The 18791-nt window shown below is 33.8% G+C and overlaps 2 protein-coding genes and 1 pseudogene across 2 annotated transcripts; all 3 read right to left on the bottom strand.

Moving 5' to 3' along the window:
• Positions 1 to 1798: 1798 nt before the first annotated feature.
• Positions 1799 to 4920, bottom strand: LOC25495904 (mitochondrial phosphate carrier protein 3, mitochondrial). The gene is made up of 6 exons (XM_013596163.3): positions 4482 to 4920; positions 3706 to 4067; positions 3230 to 3273; positions 2766 to 2980; positions 2264 to 2388; positions 1799 to 2145 (listed from the first exon to the last, which is right to left on the bottom strand). The coding sequence occupies exons 1-6, from the start codon at positions 4743 to 4745 to the stop codon at positions 2088 to 2090; spliced, it is 1068 nt and encodes a 355-aa protein (XP_013451617.1). The 5' UTR covers positions 4746 to 4920; the 3' UTR covers positions 1799 to 2087.
• Positions 4921 to 6269: 1349 nt separating this feature from the next.
• LOC25495903 (uncharacterized) lies at positions 6270 to 12237 on the bottom strand. The gene is made up of 2 exons (XM_013596162.3): positions 11382 to 12237; positions 6270 to 7209 (listed from the first exon to the last, which is right to left on the bottom strand). The coding sequence occupies exons 1-2, from the start codon at positions 11973 to 11975 to the stop codon at positions 6502 to 6504; spliced, it is 1302 nt and encodes a 433-aa protein (XP_013451616.1). The 5' UTR covers positions 11976 to 12237; the 3' UTR covers positions 6270 to 6501.
• LOC112416144 (uncharacterized) lies at positions 9168 to 9322 on the bottom strand (annotated as a pseudogene).
• Positions 12238 to 18791: the final 6554 nt, after the last annotated feature.

Here is an 18791-nt window from a genome sequence, read left to right as displayed (position 1 = left end):
CTCAGAAAGCTGTACCAGTCTCTATCAATGTATCCGGCGACCTGGATTCAGAATCCTATGGTAAAATTGTGAAGGATCTACTCGATAGCAACTCAAAGGAGTTTCGACGTGACAAAATTGAACGTCCAAGAGATCACAGCCCAAAACCGAAGATTGAATGTCGCACCCTAGAGGAGATAAAAAAGGTTTACGGGGTTATGGGTCGTTTTTGGAGTCCCAGGATCTGTCTACCGCCAAATGACGGCAGTCCTGAGATTAATAAACTATATGCTGAGATATCGGAATTTATAAAATATGTTGGGCTACATCCATTTTTGATACCCTTGGATTCCATTGCACATTCTCCTCAACAATGATTTAGAATTCTAGAATATTGTTGGCGGTGTTGTGAGTCAATGAAGACTATAGTACTCTTTAGTCTATGATTTTGATGCTCCTTGTCTTTGCAACTTATTATAGATCTTTCAGCTAGCTCTGATTTGCAAATTATGATACCATAATGCTTAATGTTTCAACTAAATTATAATAATCCTATAATGTCTTGTAATTGTTTGATAGTTACGGATACCATTCCTTTTACTTGCTGAAGAAGCAACTTAAATATAAACTTGAATCACTGTTTAAAAAATTCTTTATGGGGTGGGTGGGGGAGAAGATTGTAGGAAAATAAATTTGGTTCAATAGAGCTGTCAAAATGGGCTAACCTGGCCCGATGGGCCAACATATATAAATGGGTTGTACTGGGTTGACCCACTTGATTCATGGGCTACCAAAATTGAGTCCGGCCCAATTAGTAGTGGGCTACACGGTCTGATAGGCCGTCTTGGTCCGTATTTTACACGCGACTCTGAATTTTGGTTATGGTAGTTCAATTTTAGTCATAATCTGATAATATGATTTTTCTTTGAGATTGAATGATTATGTTTATGCATACTTAGTGTTACTAGATTGCTATCAAATTTCAGGGATGTTAGAATTAGAACTTCTGGGCAAGCAAATAAATTTTAAAAAATATATATAAGTATTCATATATTTTCAAAGTAATATACAACATTAGAGTAAATTACATATCCGTAGTCACCATCAACCGAAATCAAGGTGCAGAAGTTGTTTATTGGCCGATCATCCCTTGTCAATATATTGTTGTATGATATTTCTATTGTTGAGATAAACACAGTTTTGGTTCCATGTTATTGAGATATTCTTTCCCTTGAATATGAGTATTTTCCATGTATATATTTCTCATGTAAATAGGATTGATTTTGTCCATATTTAGCCCCTTAATTAAAGAATTCTCCTTGTAAATATTTGTCTTATAAATACATATAACCTATGGAACGTTGATAAGCTACGTCGTAATTAGTCGTGTTGCAGACAATTTTAGAACCAGTGCACAAGACAAAGGGTTCCAATTAAGTACTTTTCTCAAGTTGCAGACATTGTCTTCCATTTGTTATGATTGGTAATATGCATATTCTTGTGTAAATATTCACTGTTATTTGTTTATGGAAACATATTAAAATACATTAACATGTTAGAGTGTGCTATATCAATTCATGAGTCGATAAGAGGTATGTAATGAAATTTTATGTTATGCATTCACGTTCGTGATTTTGCATAGTCCAGATTCACATGAGAGTCGGAACCTAGAAACAAGGTTTGATATTTTGGCTTGCAGTGCGTACTGGAAGACCAAGGAGGATGTATGTGGAGGTATGGCTGCGTTAAGAGGCTAGGTAGATGTCCACCATCAATCTTGTTTAAGGGCTCCCAGAAACAAGGTACATCGCATATCAAATTTCGCAAATAATTCATTTAGGATTTGGTGAAATTAGATGCAGTAAGTTGAGTTATTACAGTACTTTTAGTATTGTGGAGTAGACTCATATACAAAAATTCTGCAAAACATTACAAATCCTAACTAAAGTAATAACTATAAAAGAATACACTAACTAATTATTCAATACAAAATTCCCATTAGCTTTGGTAATCCTTTGTTTATTTAAGATCTCTTTTCCTTGTTTCTCAAGCAAACTATCAAGTGTTGTATCTTGCTTCTGCATGGAACATTTCGCATCTTTTCAAAGCTAAGAAGCAGAAGCTGGAGCAGGAGCAGGAGCAGGAGCAACACCACCAGTCGTTGGCCTGATAAAGGAAAAACAATTTTCAGTTCTGTATTAATCTAAACAAATTCAAAAACTTGAGATGAACCAATCAATATATCAGAACTAGGACATAACAAGCATAAATTGTAAGAACTTACAGCCCCACAGAAACTTTGAATGCATCATAAATTCCCCATTGAGCTCCAGTTAGAGTTCCAACCATAAGAATACGAAGAGGGAGACCGCGTGTACACATACCCCATAATCCCAACTTCTTCACAGCCTGCATTACAAAGTATAGTCAATATCAATGATGAAATAGGCCTCAACTATAAGATAATCAGCAAAATGCTAGCAACATACTCTCTAATTTTTAAATTTTGTATTTGTATTGTTCGATGAAAAATTGGCGATACTTAATAAAATACATAAACTACACTTTCAATTCGGTGAGACCCTTTTCTTGTTTGAGAAGACTGACGTGAATTTTATCCAATAATCGAGAGTATGCTAAAGAGAGTATTACTAACATTTTTATGTAGGAGTACTTGTTTCTCTCAAAAAAAAAAAAACTGTATGAATACTTGTTATATTTCTAAGAAAGAGCGGTGGTTTAGGGACTAAAATAAGAAAGAGCGGTAAATTTTATGCGAGACTCACATCGGCAGCAGTTGCTCCTTTGGAACTGTTAAGGAAAGAGACGAGATTATCTGCAGGATGAGACACAACTGCGCATAATATACCAGCTAAATATCCACCCACAACACTCACACCAAGTTGTAGGGTTTTTGTGCATTCATCCTTTGGTGTGGGGATGGCGTGTTTGTAGATCATCTCAACAATGTTTTCATACGAAGCAAATTTCATCATTGTATCTGCAACAAAAAACATTATAGGCATTCATTAGCTTATTGTTCACATTGTGGAACGGTTCATTCAACTGGTTGAACGAGCCAATCTTCCGATTGTTCTCGGTTTTATAGAATCGGATCGAACTGGACTGAACCGCATTTTGCTTAATCGGTTCGTTTTAGCAGGAATCGGAATTTAGCAAGCAAAATTCAGCAAGAAAACACTTTTATAGTTGTAACTGCAAAGTACTATAAATAAGAGTGGAAACTTACATGGAACCTGTCTTCCCCAAAGAGGTACAACGCCCTTGTACAATCTGAAATCATTGTACATTTCATCAAATATTTATCCTAATATCTAGAATGAGTAACATGTACAATTTTAACCAATGGAAAACTTGAAGATTAAATATCTAAGACGCAGTCACACTAGTCATCCAATGTATCAAAATTCATAAACGTGCCTTTTTTTAATTATTTTGATACTTGATCATGTCTTTTGTTAGTTATTTTAAATCCTCAAATATGTCTTTTGTTATTCAATTTTGTCCATACAAAGGTATTAACAAAAAGTTCACAAAATCCTAACTCAACTAATAAAAATGTCAAAATTGTTAGGCCAAACGCTGTGACCGGGGTTCAAACCCCGATTCCTCTACTTGTATGTGTGAGTTTCTAATGACTCTTGCCATTTCGTCTATCAACCAAAAAAACTACTGAGGTAGTATAAAATTGGAAAGATAACATACCCTGAGACTCCTTCAGATCTGATCAATTTGGGCAATCCATCAGAAAGACCTCTAGCAAAACCAGGTTGAGTTTGAACTCTAACCTTAATTGCCTCAAATGGACAAAGTGCAACATCAGCAATAACCTCAGCAGAAGCTGATCCAGCAAGGTAGACTAATGTCTTATACTTTGTAGCATTTTCTGGACCAACAACATCTGAATAGGACTTCTTGAAATACTCATAAAGCCCATATTTGAAAGCACCTTGTGCACTGTAACCAAGAAATGTTGGTGCCCATCCTCTGAAAAATCCTTTAAATCCTTGTTCCTTGAGCATCACTCCAAATCCTGAGGAAATGCTCTTGTACTTAGCAGGGTCAATCTGAAATTCACAATGTTAATTGATAAAGCATGCTTTTTACACGTGTTAATGTACAACTTTGATAGTTAATAGCGTTAATTATCTATTAGTAGAAATTATAAAAAATTGATATTTTGAAAATATTTATTGAGATAAATCGAACATCTTATATACTAACATCTATCTTTATTTATTAGCCTAAAAATATGATCGAAAAAGATTATGTGAATATTGCATATGATCAAACTGTGTCTTAATCTAAATATTTGTAAAAAGTTTTAATTACTTACATAGCAAAGTGATCTTATTATTTGATTGACATATGTATAAAAAAGTTGTGCACATCAATCTATAACAATAATTTCCTAAAATAATGTAAAAGTCATGGAAAATCTTTAATGCAAAGGGAAATAAGATGAAGAGAAAGAGACCAACCTGCATGTTACATTTGACAAGATCAAGAGGTGTAACTGCCATATGAGTGAAGCCGCAACATATGCTTCCACCAACGGCGCAAGCTAGATAGTAATCACGAGAGAACAACTTTATATTCCTTCTCCCGGATTCATTGGGAGAAGGAATCATAAACTTTGGAGATTCCGCTGCCACATGATAGACACTAGAAACATCTTCCGTGATCCTCTTATGCGTGGACGATGTAGTGGAGTAGAGGAAGCTTGGTATGAGAGAACGATCCATGGAGAAATAAATGGCAAAGAAAAATATGGGAAGATGCAAAGAGTGAATTAGTTTGGAAGAAAGCAAAGAAATAGAACTTTGTTTATTCTTTCTCCCAATTCCTTGGAATAAGTTGGAACCAAATTGGTTTCTTTGTTTCCTTTATATAATATAATCTTTTTTATGGAAACAATTTGAAACTCTCACGTGTTTTTATATAGTGGGAAATGGAAATGTCAAATAGTTTGGCATTGTGAATCTTCTTAGGTAGTGGTGGCTTTGACCATTTTCTTTATGATTGATGCTTTGTGTAATTTCCTAAAAATTTCCCTCTAAAATTATTAAAAAGAATAAAACATATTAACATTTGATTTTAATATGTTTAGGTGTTGTTAGTCTTATGAAAAAGTATAGGTGTTATTTAACATAGTTTTGTTGAACTCCAAACATGTTAGGATAATTTTTAACTAAAATTGTGCCAAAAACAATAATTAATTTTGGTTGTTTATAATCAAACACACACTTATAATAATTTTGATTGTATCTTTTAAATAAGATCTCAAGTAGAACAAAACTGGATCCAAGTAAAATTGGTTGTCTTAAGATTAAAGTTTCTTTTATTCTATTTTTAATTTTGCCTCCAGATAAAGTTTTGACAAAAAGTGATAAAATTAATGTTTTATGGTAAAAGAAAATATTTAATTTTTTTTTTTATATCAAAGTTATATTTAAGTGTATAATTATTCAAACATGATCAATCATTTTCATCAAAAAAATCAATTATAACGCTGGTCCAAAAATAAATTCAATAATTGAATAAGTAATATCTGAAGACAATTTGTAGACCAAGCAACAGTAATATTGACCAATTTACCACCATACACATATCTTTAAAGTTTGAACAATCAATTTAGTCAGCTTAACTTTTGTGTGTCCACTCAACGTTAGAATTTTCTTTTTAAGAGTTTGGTTCTGACCTGCAATTCCAGCAACAATGTTTTTGACTTGCGATTAAAGAAAATTATTACTCTTTTAAGAATAGAAATTTATCTTTAATAGGGACTAAAGATACAACTAAAACAAATTTTGATAGTTTAGAAGTATTCATGATGTGCACAAAATATTAACCAATTCATAAACTAATTTTCTCGTCCGAATATACGAGTCAACTTCGGGGAGGTTGAGGAAGGTAGATCTGTGGCATAAATCGCCTCTATGGCCATGATGCCGGTTCCAAAGGGATGTACTTGCAAAAGACATTTTGATCACAAATGAAGACATTCTGACATTTCACAATTGTTCATAAACTATTACCTAACATGTTAGACTCACGTGACATTTTGGATTGTAGCATTACCAACATGTTCAGGTTACAATTTTTGCAGAGACGATGACAACAACCAAACAATATCCTATTAAATGGGGTCAGCTACATGGATCAAACATTGTAATAATATTCTATCTTATCTAAAAGAATGAGAATAAAACTATTATATTGGCAATGCTATTGAATTCTGAAACAATTATTTATGCTAGAGAAGTACATGGATACAATGGCATGTATATATTATATATTTATAATAGCAACAACTTCAGTAATACTTTAAGCAAAAAAGAATTGATACAACAATCCAACAACTGAATCATTCCACTTTCGGAATCGATCAGTGCAGAAATAAATTAAGGTGACATTACAATCAAAGCTGAATATCGACCAAGAGAAATTTATAAATTTCAAACCAATGCCATAAATTAAGATGGCTGTGTACAACTTTACCTAGAGAAGTCTGAGATGAGCTGTATCATTTAGTTTTTTAATCTGCCAACCAGTTCTCAGAGAATGCTGCAACACAGTCACTGAAGAGTCTTCGATGCAGAACTTATGTGACATCTGAGGGCTACATCCAAGAAGACCAGTAAGAAGACATTTGATTGGCACGGAATGCGTAAATATTCCTATACAAGAAACAGATGATGAAAAGCTGTTGAAATTAGAATTATGCAGGGAGCTTTGATGGTTTCCGTTGCTAGAAGGAATGTCGTCTTCGATCTCATCTCCGGTGGTTGTAACAAATTGTAGCCTGCTCTTACCAGATTTTTTCCTCGAGAACACAGGTCGATGCCTGGATAGAGAATCCCATTGGTTTGAATGGAGAGAAGTTCCATCTTGGTCATGAATTGAGTTCGTCAGAGCATGAGAATTGTGCTGAGAAAATGCATGGCTGTCATTTTGATGTGACGAGAAAACTGATCTTAATTTTTCATGTAACCCTAGGACGGTCTCGTTTAAGAAATGAATCATCCGGAATTCTACTTGTCTAAGTGATTCTCCGGATGGTGCAGCAAAATCTGGTTGGAACCTGTCGATGTAGCTCATAATTTCAGGTGTGTATGTTTCTGACCGAAGGCAGCCCTCCCAATTTCCTTGGCTTATCTCGGAAAGAGCTTCTGAGGATTGAATTCGTTCCTCTGAAAAATTGACTTCCTGTCCATTGGAACATTAATCATTAGTGTGAGATTTATTGCACAAAATTCTTAGATGTAATTAATATATTTGTCATAGCCAGTTATGTAACCATCAGAAGTAAAATTTCAAAGACACGTGAAGTTCATGTAAGACAATCATGCTACTACTTTCCACAACATAAACACAATTCTAACTTTATACATACCATCTATTATTCTGCTTTAACTAGAAAGTCTCTCACACTCTTAATGTAGTATAGAAGAAAATGCTACTATGCCAAATTCCCTTCATAGCATTTACTACATATTTAGTTAAATTGATTTCTTGAATTAATTTAACTAAGAATTTTCAGAATTATAGTCACAAGACGTTCCTCCCTTGCTGAACTTCAAACTGGAACTTGCATAATTGGAATTTTATTTGTGATATTCTCTAGCCCTAGTTCCATTGGATAACCAAGAAGAGAAAGAATGACTAGAGAACTGTCTCTGCAAGAATTCAGAACCTGTATCTCTTTCCATGATTCACTAACCAACCAACTCCATCCATCTATTTTACCTCTGCCTAACAGCCTAAAAAAAAAAGTATTCTAAAATTACAAGGACGGCATACAACTAATAAGAACTCATTGTCCCAATCTTTGATATCTACTTCACCGGTTGTTCTTGGTTGGCTTCTCTATGGCAGTGGTATATTTCAATCAATTTTCGTTCCACTGTGGCCAAACCACATGGACCCTTTTCCTGCACCGTCCTTTTTGTTTTGTTAAAAGATGTCCTATCCCTATTCTGCAGTATAATTTTCTTCGTCATATGCCAATCAAGTGTTCAATTATCCATCTTAATGTTTGCTTTACTCACTGTGTTTGCCACCTTAAAATCAGCTTCTTCTCTATGCTTAGCCTTCAAACCTTCATCTTTCCTCTTATTTCCTAGCTCCAAAAATTATGATCCCGTATCATATCATGGACCAAACTGGCAGGCCCACATGGACCAAATTGTATTCCGCATCTTTACTTGAGTTTAAACTTCCTATTTGAGCACTGCCTTTCAGAAGCTTTCCCACATTGCCTAAGGATTTGCATCATCCAGTATTGGAAAGAAGATAGAGAATAGGAAAAAGAAAGGAAATTAATGTGTATAATTGGTACAGTTCAGAAAAACACAAGGTGAACTTACACCTTACAAAGGGAAACACGTTTCACACCGACTTCTTAGTAATGCAAAATTGATACGCTCTAATGAACCAGCATATTTCCTATTTTCTACTCTTTTTCCAACTGTTTCTCCTAACAGGGTTCCAAGCCAGTTTCCACTGGTACCAACGGCCAGCGCACGCTTGCGGTGCTTCTGCAGCCAGCTGCCATCGCTTCTCCATGTCAAAATGCAGCTAGAGTCAAATAAACAACACAAATGAAATATCTCCTTCAAAATACAAGAATCCCTAAAGTTTCCTCTCTGAATGCATTCTTAACTTTGGTAGCTCTGTTTGAAATTCCTAAAGCAATTGCTTTGCTTCTCCGTTTAGTAAGAGAGTTGTAGAATTTTCCGTGTTCCTGCTCGCCCCGGAACAGCTGAAAACCCAAACTAGGAGAAGTAATTACTCAATGCTGTCTATGCAGGATTCGAGAGCCTCGTCTCCCAGCACATATAACTAATTAACTACTGTCTACTCTAACAGCTTACAAGCTAATGCGTATCCATTAGTATTTTCATCTCAATAATGTGAAGCAATAAAATAAATGAATATTGTAAGTATGAAAAATCAATTTCGGCTGTTTGTTCTTTAAAAGTCTTCCATTTTAAGCATGAATATTAGCACTGACACATTTCAGTCAACATCTGAAAGACAAGGTCTGCTAACCTACTTGTATATTTATACTCTCAAGTATACCAGATCAAATCATCCATTGGTTTTATATCGATATATAATTATATCGATAAACTATATAAAAAAATATTCACAGCGACATTAGAAAATGTGAGATGGATTTAGTAGAATGGTGAGTAAAAAAAATATCTGTGGATTCCATCTCTACGGTTGTCTGGCCGCTGCCCAATTACAACAAATGCCACAGCTTTTCTAAAAACACATATCCTTTCTTTGTGAAGGAAAACGTGTTTATCAGAAACAAGCAGTGGTTCTAATTAGGCTTTTTCAATGAGAACTGAGACTTCAACAAGAAAACAACAAAGGTGTTTGCACAACCAAAACTCTCAGTGCAACAAAAAAAAAAAGAGAAAATAGATGTACTCATAATAATCATAACATAACAATAATTTCAAAAACATAGAAGAAAACAGATGGGTTGAAGGGCTCATATCAAGTGTAAATTTTGAAAGATCTGTCACTGTAGGAAAAACCCAATTCAATATAAGGGACAAAAAGAGAGAGAGAAAGAAGACAAAGACAGAATATGAGATACCAAAACCGAACCCTTTTGATGAAAAGGGGTTGGCGGCACCATCAAGTTCTAGGCTTTGTTTGGATTTGTGTTTGTTTGATTTTGGGAAGTGAAGAGAATATATCTATCTATCTATAAGAATCTATCTATATGGAATTGGGTATTCCCACTCGAGGCCACTCTCTTTGTAATCATTGCCCTGCCCTTTCGGCTCAGTAAAACTGCTCAAACCCTGAAAGTACAAATTATGTAAATTGACAGGAAATTATAGAATCTTAGAAACTGCCGAGATTTTCTTCTTGTTTCTTCAATTCTCGTTTTGTCTACTGTTCACCAAGCAATTAAGTTACAAAAAATTCCAAATCCCAACAATGGACATGAGATTTATGCTAAGGAAAACAACAAACTAACATGTTAAGGTAAGCAATGATTTTAAAGCGCAATTATAACAACACAGGTCACCTTAAAAAAGCAATCAGTTTACGAGGAAACTAACTATGTAGACATTTTTAAAATCTTGACGGCAATAATCTAAGTTGCTATCACAAAAATATGGATATTAATAATCTAAGTTGCTATCCACATTTATGATTAGTCAGTGAATCAGATCTACTTGTATTTTCCATCTATACTCATATTTGGATATATATACACACCAACATTACCTTGTCCTCAATTTTTGCCATTCAAAAGAGTATCGAAGTTTTTAAACTGCAGTAAACAACCACAATTGGGACCACAATATCAATGGTTTAGAAGTTTCATCAACTGCTTATCTAACTGCACTCACATTTATCCCTAACTTTTCACAATATTATCGACTGTGGTGTGACAGCAATTGCAATTTAACAGATCTCACCATAAGTAAACAATTTCAGTTAGAGCTTAATATAAGTAATGTCAACTATTAATGAATAAATCATTTGTTGATATTAAATGCATATGCAAAAACAAACTATACAGCCAGCGTGATAGCAAAATTTGAACAAATCGCCATCGTTTTGCGATGCACTATTCAACATAAAATAGCGGCTATAGCAGGCCCTATATCACTATTGGGTCAGCAAAACTTGAACAACATGCTGTTTTCCACAATCCATGACTGACAATGCTAGTTAAGTTAAAACATAAATCTTTGATTTTCTCATTATTAGTTGAGAATACATACTTCGCCCTCTCCTCACTTATGAGAAATCCATCTTAGCGCATATTTAGAATCACAGCGACACCATGATTTTGTTGAAACTTCAAAATGTAGTTTTTTTTAATCAAAATCACGTTATCACTCCATAATTCTACCTATCTCACCGTCAATCCAAACATCCACCTAATTTAACACCTTACATAACATAACATAACTCAACTCAACTCACACAAACCAAATCACATAAAACCAATGTAGCAACAACATTTATGATTAAAGTCGGTCGTTGTCAGACACGACACCAACACATCTAGACACGCCACCAACATTTTTTATTACATTTAATTATGTCATTTTTCAAATTACTACCAGTGTCCACATGTCAGTGTTCAGTCTCTATGTTTGTGCTTCATAGCATATAACTAAATTACTTCAATTCACATTCAAGTTCACATCCATATATTCTAATAATCTACAAATAACATTTTACATTCAATTATTTCATTTTTTAATAATACTACCGGTGTTAACGTGTCCGTGTTTGGGCTTCATAGCCTATAATATAACTAAGTTACTTACCTCAATTCAAATTCACATTCATATAATCAACAAAAAACACTCAAAATTGATAAGAAAAACTACCTTACAAACGGAAACCGCAGTCGTCTTCGCCCGATCCAACGGCGAACAAAAAACACCATTAAACCTAACCCCCATAGACTTCAAAAACACAGCCAAAGCCCTAGCCTGTCTCTTCCCATTCGGCGTCAAAACCGCCGTCCCACATCTCCCACCAACCAACTCCGGCGCCAAATTCAATTCACACTCCCCATGACATATCAAATAAACCTCCACCACCTCCTCCTCAACCCCCACAAAACTCCTCGAAAACATCGCCCCCGCAGACGCTGGCGACACCAGCGTCGGCGTGGGCGGTGCAAGAACATTATACGGATCATACACTTTTATACTCGGACCGATCCGTGGCGTTCCAAGTGAAGACAATTGCGGAGAAAGCGGAGAAGCTGACGCGTGGCAAGGGAGGATCTCGGGTTCTTGTTCTAGAACCTTCTTTGCCACGTGGCGGTTGTTAAGTAATTGAGTTCTGTTTATTAGATGGTTGTTGACAATGTTTCTTGAATGTTCGTCTTCTTCTTCATCTTCGTCTTCTTCGTCGTGTTCTTCGTCTTCTTCGTCTTCGGTGTCTTCAACACGCTGTGATTGATTTGCACCCATTTTTATGTTATTCTTCGCTAAAACGACGTCGTAGATGGTATGATTGTAATTTTGGTTTGAGATTTGAAATGAAATTGATGGATCTGAAAGAGTAATAGATTTGAAATGAATGAATAAATAGAATTGGAGTGAAGAGATTTAGATCTGGATTTGTAACGTATTGGATTTGAGAAATATATTATGTTATGTATCTCTGTGTGTGTGAATGAAGAAAGAAGATGAAGAGAGTTGAAGACAACACACTCAAAGTTTTTATTACATTTTAATTGAAGTTTTTATTTTTTGTCGGAAATTAGTTGAGACATAAAATAAACAAAAAATACAACATTCTATTTTAAACATCACCTTTCTTAATGAGTGAAAGCAGTGTATCTCTCACCATTTTATGTGGGTTTTATTTTCAAAGCGTAGGATCCACGTTGATTTAACCAAGAATGAGTATTTGAAAGAGTGTTGTTAGCCTACAAAGAATTGGTTTCTCTCGAGATTAGGCGTATTTAAAACAGAACCAACCCAATAAAAAAACCGCAAACCAAACCAATCCGAATCGAAACTGCAAAAAACCGCACTTAGTTCGGATGACTTTTGCACTGAACCGCGCGGTTCGATTCGGTTTGCGGTTTGCGTCTCAACAACAGAACCAAACCAAACTGAACCGCAAGAATAATGAATATTACTTAAACATGTAATAGCCCAATTACATAGCTCAAGAATAATGTCTTTCGATTCGATTTTTTCATTGTTGTACCATCAGGTTCGATTCTAATTCATTTCCATCTCTTTCAGTGATTAATTTGTTTCTTTTACTTCCCAATAATTTGTTTCATGTTTACGTTTCTTCTTAATTTTACCTATTTTGATATAAGTTTTACCTAATATTTTATTAAATAAACAGTAAAATAAAATGTCATATGTTTATTTTGTATATAAGTTGGCAATATTAGAGTTAATGTAATATTTTTTTTTTATCTCGTGATAAACCGCACAAACCGAACCAATCCAAGCCGCATTGGTTTGGTTGGGATGACTTTTTAAAAATCAACCGAACCAAACCAAACCGCATGCTTTTTTATCTCGCAGTTTGGATGACTTTTATGCTCAAAACCGAACCAAACCGCACCGCGACCACCCCTACTCGAGATCTTGGTAGTGTATCAAGTATTTAAAGTAAAAATAAGTATTTTTTACCTCAAGGTTGAAGGGAATTAAAACAAAGTTCAGAGTATTTTTTCTGTCTCAAATTATGTGTTCTTTTTACTATTTTTCTTTGTTTTGAATTATTTCTCAACATTTATTATTTTTTTCCACTATCATACTTTCATTTATTGCATTTTACACTAATTATAGTTAATAAGGGTGTTTTAGTAAATAACTCATATTTTTTTTATTGAAATCAACACTATTAATCATTTCTTTAATACCCGTGTAAAACTCAAATGTGACATATAACATATGAGACAGAAGGAGTAAAGAAGATTTCTTGGACAAGAAGATCGAAAGATTGCATGGAAAATTGAGATTCGAAAACTTTGGAAGATCTAATTTCAAGAAGATTTGAAGATTAAAGGTTTTGGAGTGGTAACTTGTAATATAAGATTTAGGATCGGTTGGATTCGTAAATCGAAAGAATATTTGTAATTGACTCTGTAATTTTAACAAGAAAAATGCTAAGAACACACTTTTCACATATTTACTTAGTTTATCCTTATTGCAATTGTATCATTTCCAATAGTCAAGAGAATACGCGAAAAGTGTTTCAAACCATTTTTAAGCACAAAGTTTTTAAGAGGGAATCTATTCACTCCCTCTAAATCCATATTGTTATCGTCATTTCGACCAACACACTCTAGTCTCTAACATCCATTGTCTCACTCAGTTAGCTAAAAGAAAGACATTATGTTTCAATTGTACGTGAATGTAAACCTAACTGATGTCTCACAACTAGATTCTACAAGTTCATTTACGCATGTCCCTTACAATGGAAGTCAATATATATCACTCCCAAAGTTAAAAGATCAATCTTAAATTGCACGTCTAAGAAGCATCAATAGTTAATAGTAGAAATAAAGACACTGATATAATGAAATATAATTTATTTATAGTCAGTTAAACCAAGTATTTACAGTTAATAGTATATTTTTTTTCTTGTATTTTTACCATAGATTCAATGAAACCATTATCTATGAAAGTTGTGTCACGGCATATTTGTATTATATATTTTTTTTTTGTTGGAAGAAATAAATTTTAGATTAAGGTTAAAAAGCTTGCCGTAAAAAGCCTTTTTTTTTTTTGCTGTATTTTTACTAATTAAGAAACAAAAATTGTGTCACGACTTTATTTTTTGTGTATTTTTACAAGTCTTTGGTAGTTTGGTCTACGAAGTTAGATGTCAAGTGGCTTATAAATAAAAGTTTCTTTCATTTGTGTATTAGTGGATGTAGTTGTATTTTCTTATCTTAAAGTTTTCAATTTAAAGGATAGAGATATGACCCCTGCGTCAGAGAGATAGATCGAAAGATTATTCAATTGATTTTAATTTATGGTAACTCCTAGTTGTTAGGGTAAGTTTTATGCTTACGCTCAATGATGAGAGAAAGAGAGAGAGTTCAAAACATTTTGGTGATATCAAAATGTTATTTGCTAAGATCAAAATAAAGAGAGTTTAGATTGGTGAATGTAAAATAATCAATTGATTACAAACACATATACGTATAGGTTAAAGAGAGTTTAGAGTTTAGCTTAGTTCAGTTGGTAGGGATATTCATATCAGATGTAGGGGTTGGGGTTTGAACCCCAGACACTCCACCTCTCTACAATTTAATCGTGTGAGTTCTAGCCACTAGACTACTTGACAAAAAAAAATGTAGTAACTTGCTACACACGTCACCAACTAACCAACTATTATTAACAAACAAAATAGGATTGGGTGCGGTTATGGTGCATAAGGAAATCCTTATGCACCCTGCATAAATTCAAAAATAGTTTTGGAGTACAACTCACAGAAACTATTTCCACAGCAAAATGGTTTTGGTATAATTTTATACAAAACATAGGACATTTGTGACTGTCATTGAACCAAGTCAACACTCTAAAATCATCATTGAACTAAAATGATGATTTTCGCGGTTGTAGTGTTGTTTCGTTTTGTTTCGTTTGGTTTTGCTTGGGGGTATAGGAAGCAATTATGTTGGGCTACCGTTAATGGACTGAGATTTATGCAGGGTGCTGGAAACCATTAAGTACATCTAATAAGTACAATTCACATAAACCATTCCTTATGCACCATAACTGCAGCCAATAAAATTTATTCTATAATCCAACTATGGAACAACAAACATATAAATCAATCAAATTGAACTACTCCCAATTTCTTTCCAAGAGACAAGAACCCCTCAATCTTCAATCTCTTAGTTAGAATGTCAGTAAATTAGGATTTACCTGAACATTGTTTCACATCTAGCTTCCCATGATTCACTTAGCTCCCTCAAGAAATGAAATCTATCTTCTATATGTTTGTTCTAGCTTTTGAATCTTCAACTCACTTGGAACATATTCAACCAAATAACTTGGTATGCAACATATTCTATTTGGTTTTGGTTGCCGCTAATAAGTACTTATTTGAATTTTATCCGAATTCACAACAATTAATGTCCACCGTGGGACTACACCTCTAACAGTTGAATGACGTGGAGTGCTAATGGCTGTTGGAATGTTAAACACTTCAGCTAAATTGGGACCACACCTGCAAGCATCATTCTAGAAATTGATTTTGGGAGATTAGTCACTTTAGTCCCTGAATAGGAAAGGAGTTGTCACTTAAGTCCATGAATGCAGATAAATTGCAAAATAGTCCATGAATGTAGACTTTATTAGTCAATTTAGTCCTTGAATGCAGACTCCGTTAGTCAATTTAGTAGTTAGTCACTTTAGTCCCTGAAATTGAACAACATAGTCTACATTCAGGGACTGTTTTGCAATTTCTCTGCATTCAGGGACTAAAGTGACTACTCCTTTCTCATTCATGGACTAAAGTGACTAATTCCCCAATTGATTTCTCTCCAATACCAGAGGAGCGTTACGACTTTTCCCAAATTGTGTCCCGATGTTTTTAATTGAGAAATATGGACAACTATTCTACGCTATTAAAAAAAAAAAACTATTTTACCAAAATACTACTACTATTATTATTAATACGAGCGAAAAAAACGGACACTGACACGTGCCAATCTTTTCGCTCTTTTTATTGCGCCAACGTTTGAAAATTATGAATAATGTTTTTTATGATTTTTTTTTTATTAAAAGAACAAATGTTTGTTACTTTCAAATTATAACAAACCAAATTAATCATGTTTATCTATTTGAATGACAACAATTATATATTATATTTTTTTTTAACAAGCGAAAATGATATATATTAACATTGACAAGCAACCTCTTCAGCACAAGGTGTACCAAAGAGATCACGAAGAGAATTTACAAAGTCGGCACCTGGATATAGATACAAATCAGCTGATGCCCAAACATACAAGTGGGCTCGACCACCACATACGTGTCCTAATAACAAAACGGACTTTCTAAGCTTGAAGCCACCATAAAGAATACGACTTAACTTTTTCTAATAATTGAAACATATTATTTTCTTTCTGGTTAAATAGCCTGTTACGTTCATTCCACACAATCCAAGCACACAGTAACCAAGTCATGGCAAATTCATTTTGAATGCATTTTTCCTGCGGATTAACTAAATTTTTGCTAGGATTTTGGTTTTACTAGATACGGATTTACTAGGAATTAATTCCCTAGCAAATTTGTCTCTCGATCCATGATACGGCTAGTTCAATAGTTATTCCGTAGCATATCTCAAGCTAAATGGGTATGGTTTGAATTAGCTGCGAATTAACTGCAAAAGTGGTCGTAGCAAATCAAATATATTCCTGGAGTTTGGTGCTACCACTGAAGAGCTTGTAATTAGGACAAAATAAAGGAAATATCACTCCTTGATGCTTGTTGTTTTGTCAATATGTACCTTCATACTTAAAGAGCTAGAAAATGTACATTTTAATACCTAAGGCAAGAACAAAAACTATCAAAGGACTAATTCTAAAAATGGATTCAATTTAAAAGATCACTTAGATAATTTTAACTATAAAGTAAGACATATATAATGTTCTGAAAATTTAGATTTTTTGTTACTGAAAATTTAGATTTTTTGTTTCTGAGAAGTTCTACAGAGCATAAGCCCTTATCATCGTAAATAAAAACAAACCAAACAATTTGTCTGAAAAACTCTAGACGTAAATAAAAACAACCCTAATGTTCACACCTAATCTTCTTATCTTCTTATATATTAAAGTTAACTCATAAGCCCTAATTTTAACCTAAACCTTATTGCATAATTTTACTGTTTTAACCGTAATGCTCACACCTAATCTCCTATTTTCATGAACAATCTCTCACCTAATCTTCTTATCTTCTTATATATTAAAGTTAACCCGTAAGCCCTAATTTTAACCTAAACCATATTGCATAATTTTACTGTTTTAACCCTAATGCTCACACCTAATCTCCTATTTTCATGAACAACCCTAATGCTCACACCTAATCTTCTTATATATTAAAGTTAACCCGTAATCCCTAATTTTAACATAAACCTTATTGCATAATTTTACTGTTTTAACCCTAATGCTCACACCTAATCTTCTATTTTCATGAACATCCCTAATGCTCTCACCTAATCTTCTTATCTTCTTATATATTAAAGTTAACCAGTAAGCCCTCATTTTAACCTAAACCTTATTGCATAATTTTACTGTTTTAACCCTAATGCTCACACCTAATCTCCTATTTTCATGAACAACCCTAATGCTCACACCTAATCTTCTTATCTTCTTATATATTAAAGTTAACCCGTAAACTCTAATTTTAACTTAAACCCTATTGCATTATTTTATTACTTTAACCCTAATGCTCACACATAATCTCCTATTTTCATGAACAATCGTAATGCTCTCACCTAATCTTCTTATATATTAAAGTTAACCCGTAAGCCCTAATTTTAACCTAAACCCTATTGCATAATTTTACTGTTTTAACCCTAATGCTGACACCTAATCTCCTATTTTCATGAACAACTCTAATGCTCACACCTAATCTTCTTGTATATTAAAGTTAACCCGTAAGCCCTAATTTTAACCTAAACCCTATGTTTTAACCCTAATGCTCACACCTAATCTCCTATTTTCATGAACAACCCTAATGCTCTCACCTAATCTTCTCATTATATATTAAAGTTAACTCGTAAGCCCTAATTTTAACCTAAACCCTATTGCATAATTTTACTGTTTTAACCCTAATGCTCACACCTAATCTCCTATTTTCATGAACAACCCTATTGCTCTCACCTAATCTTCTTATATATTAAAGTTAACCCGTAAGCCCTAATTTTAACCTAAACCCTATGTTTTAACCCTAATGCTCACACCTAATCTCCTATTTTCATGAACAAAGCAAATCGGCATCGCTTTATTTCCCCTATTTCTTCAAAACAAATCGCCCTATTTCTTCAACAAAACAAATCGCCCTATTGAAATAAAAGGGTTTTGAAAGATTATAGCAACATTTTTTTTGTTAATATTACACTTTTCATCCAAATTAGAACTGAACTCTCTTTGTTAAATATCTACCACAAAATGCACCAGAATTTTGCAATCTACATAAACAGGTGGAAGAAACATTTCAACAAACAGTTAAAGGGTATCATTTACGGTAAAGGCCAAATATTTGATAAAAGGAAAGTTATTTAAATAAAACATTTTA

This window comes from Medicago truncatula, chromosome 6, assembly GCF_003473485.1.
Source record: "Medicago truncatula cultivar Jemalong A17 chromosome 6, MtrunA17r5.0-ANR, whole genome shotgun sequence".
Lineage (NCBI taxonomy): Eukaryota > Viridiplantae > Streptophyta > Magnoliopsida > Fabales > Fabaceae > Medicago > Medicago truncatula.
The sequence above is the reverse complement of the archived record's forward strand: the minus strand, read 5'-3'. Positions and strand labels throughout refer to the sequence as shown.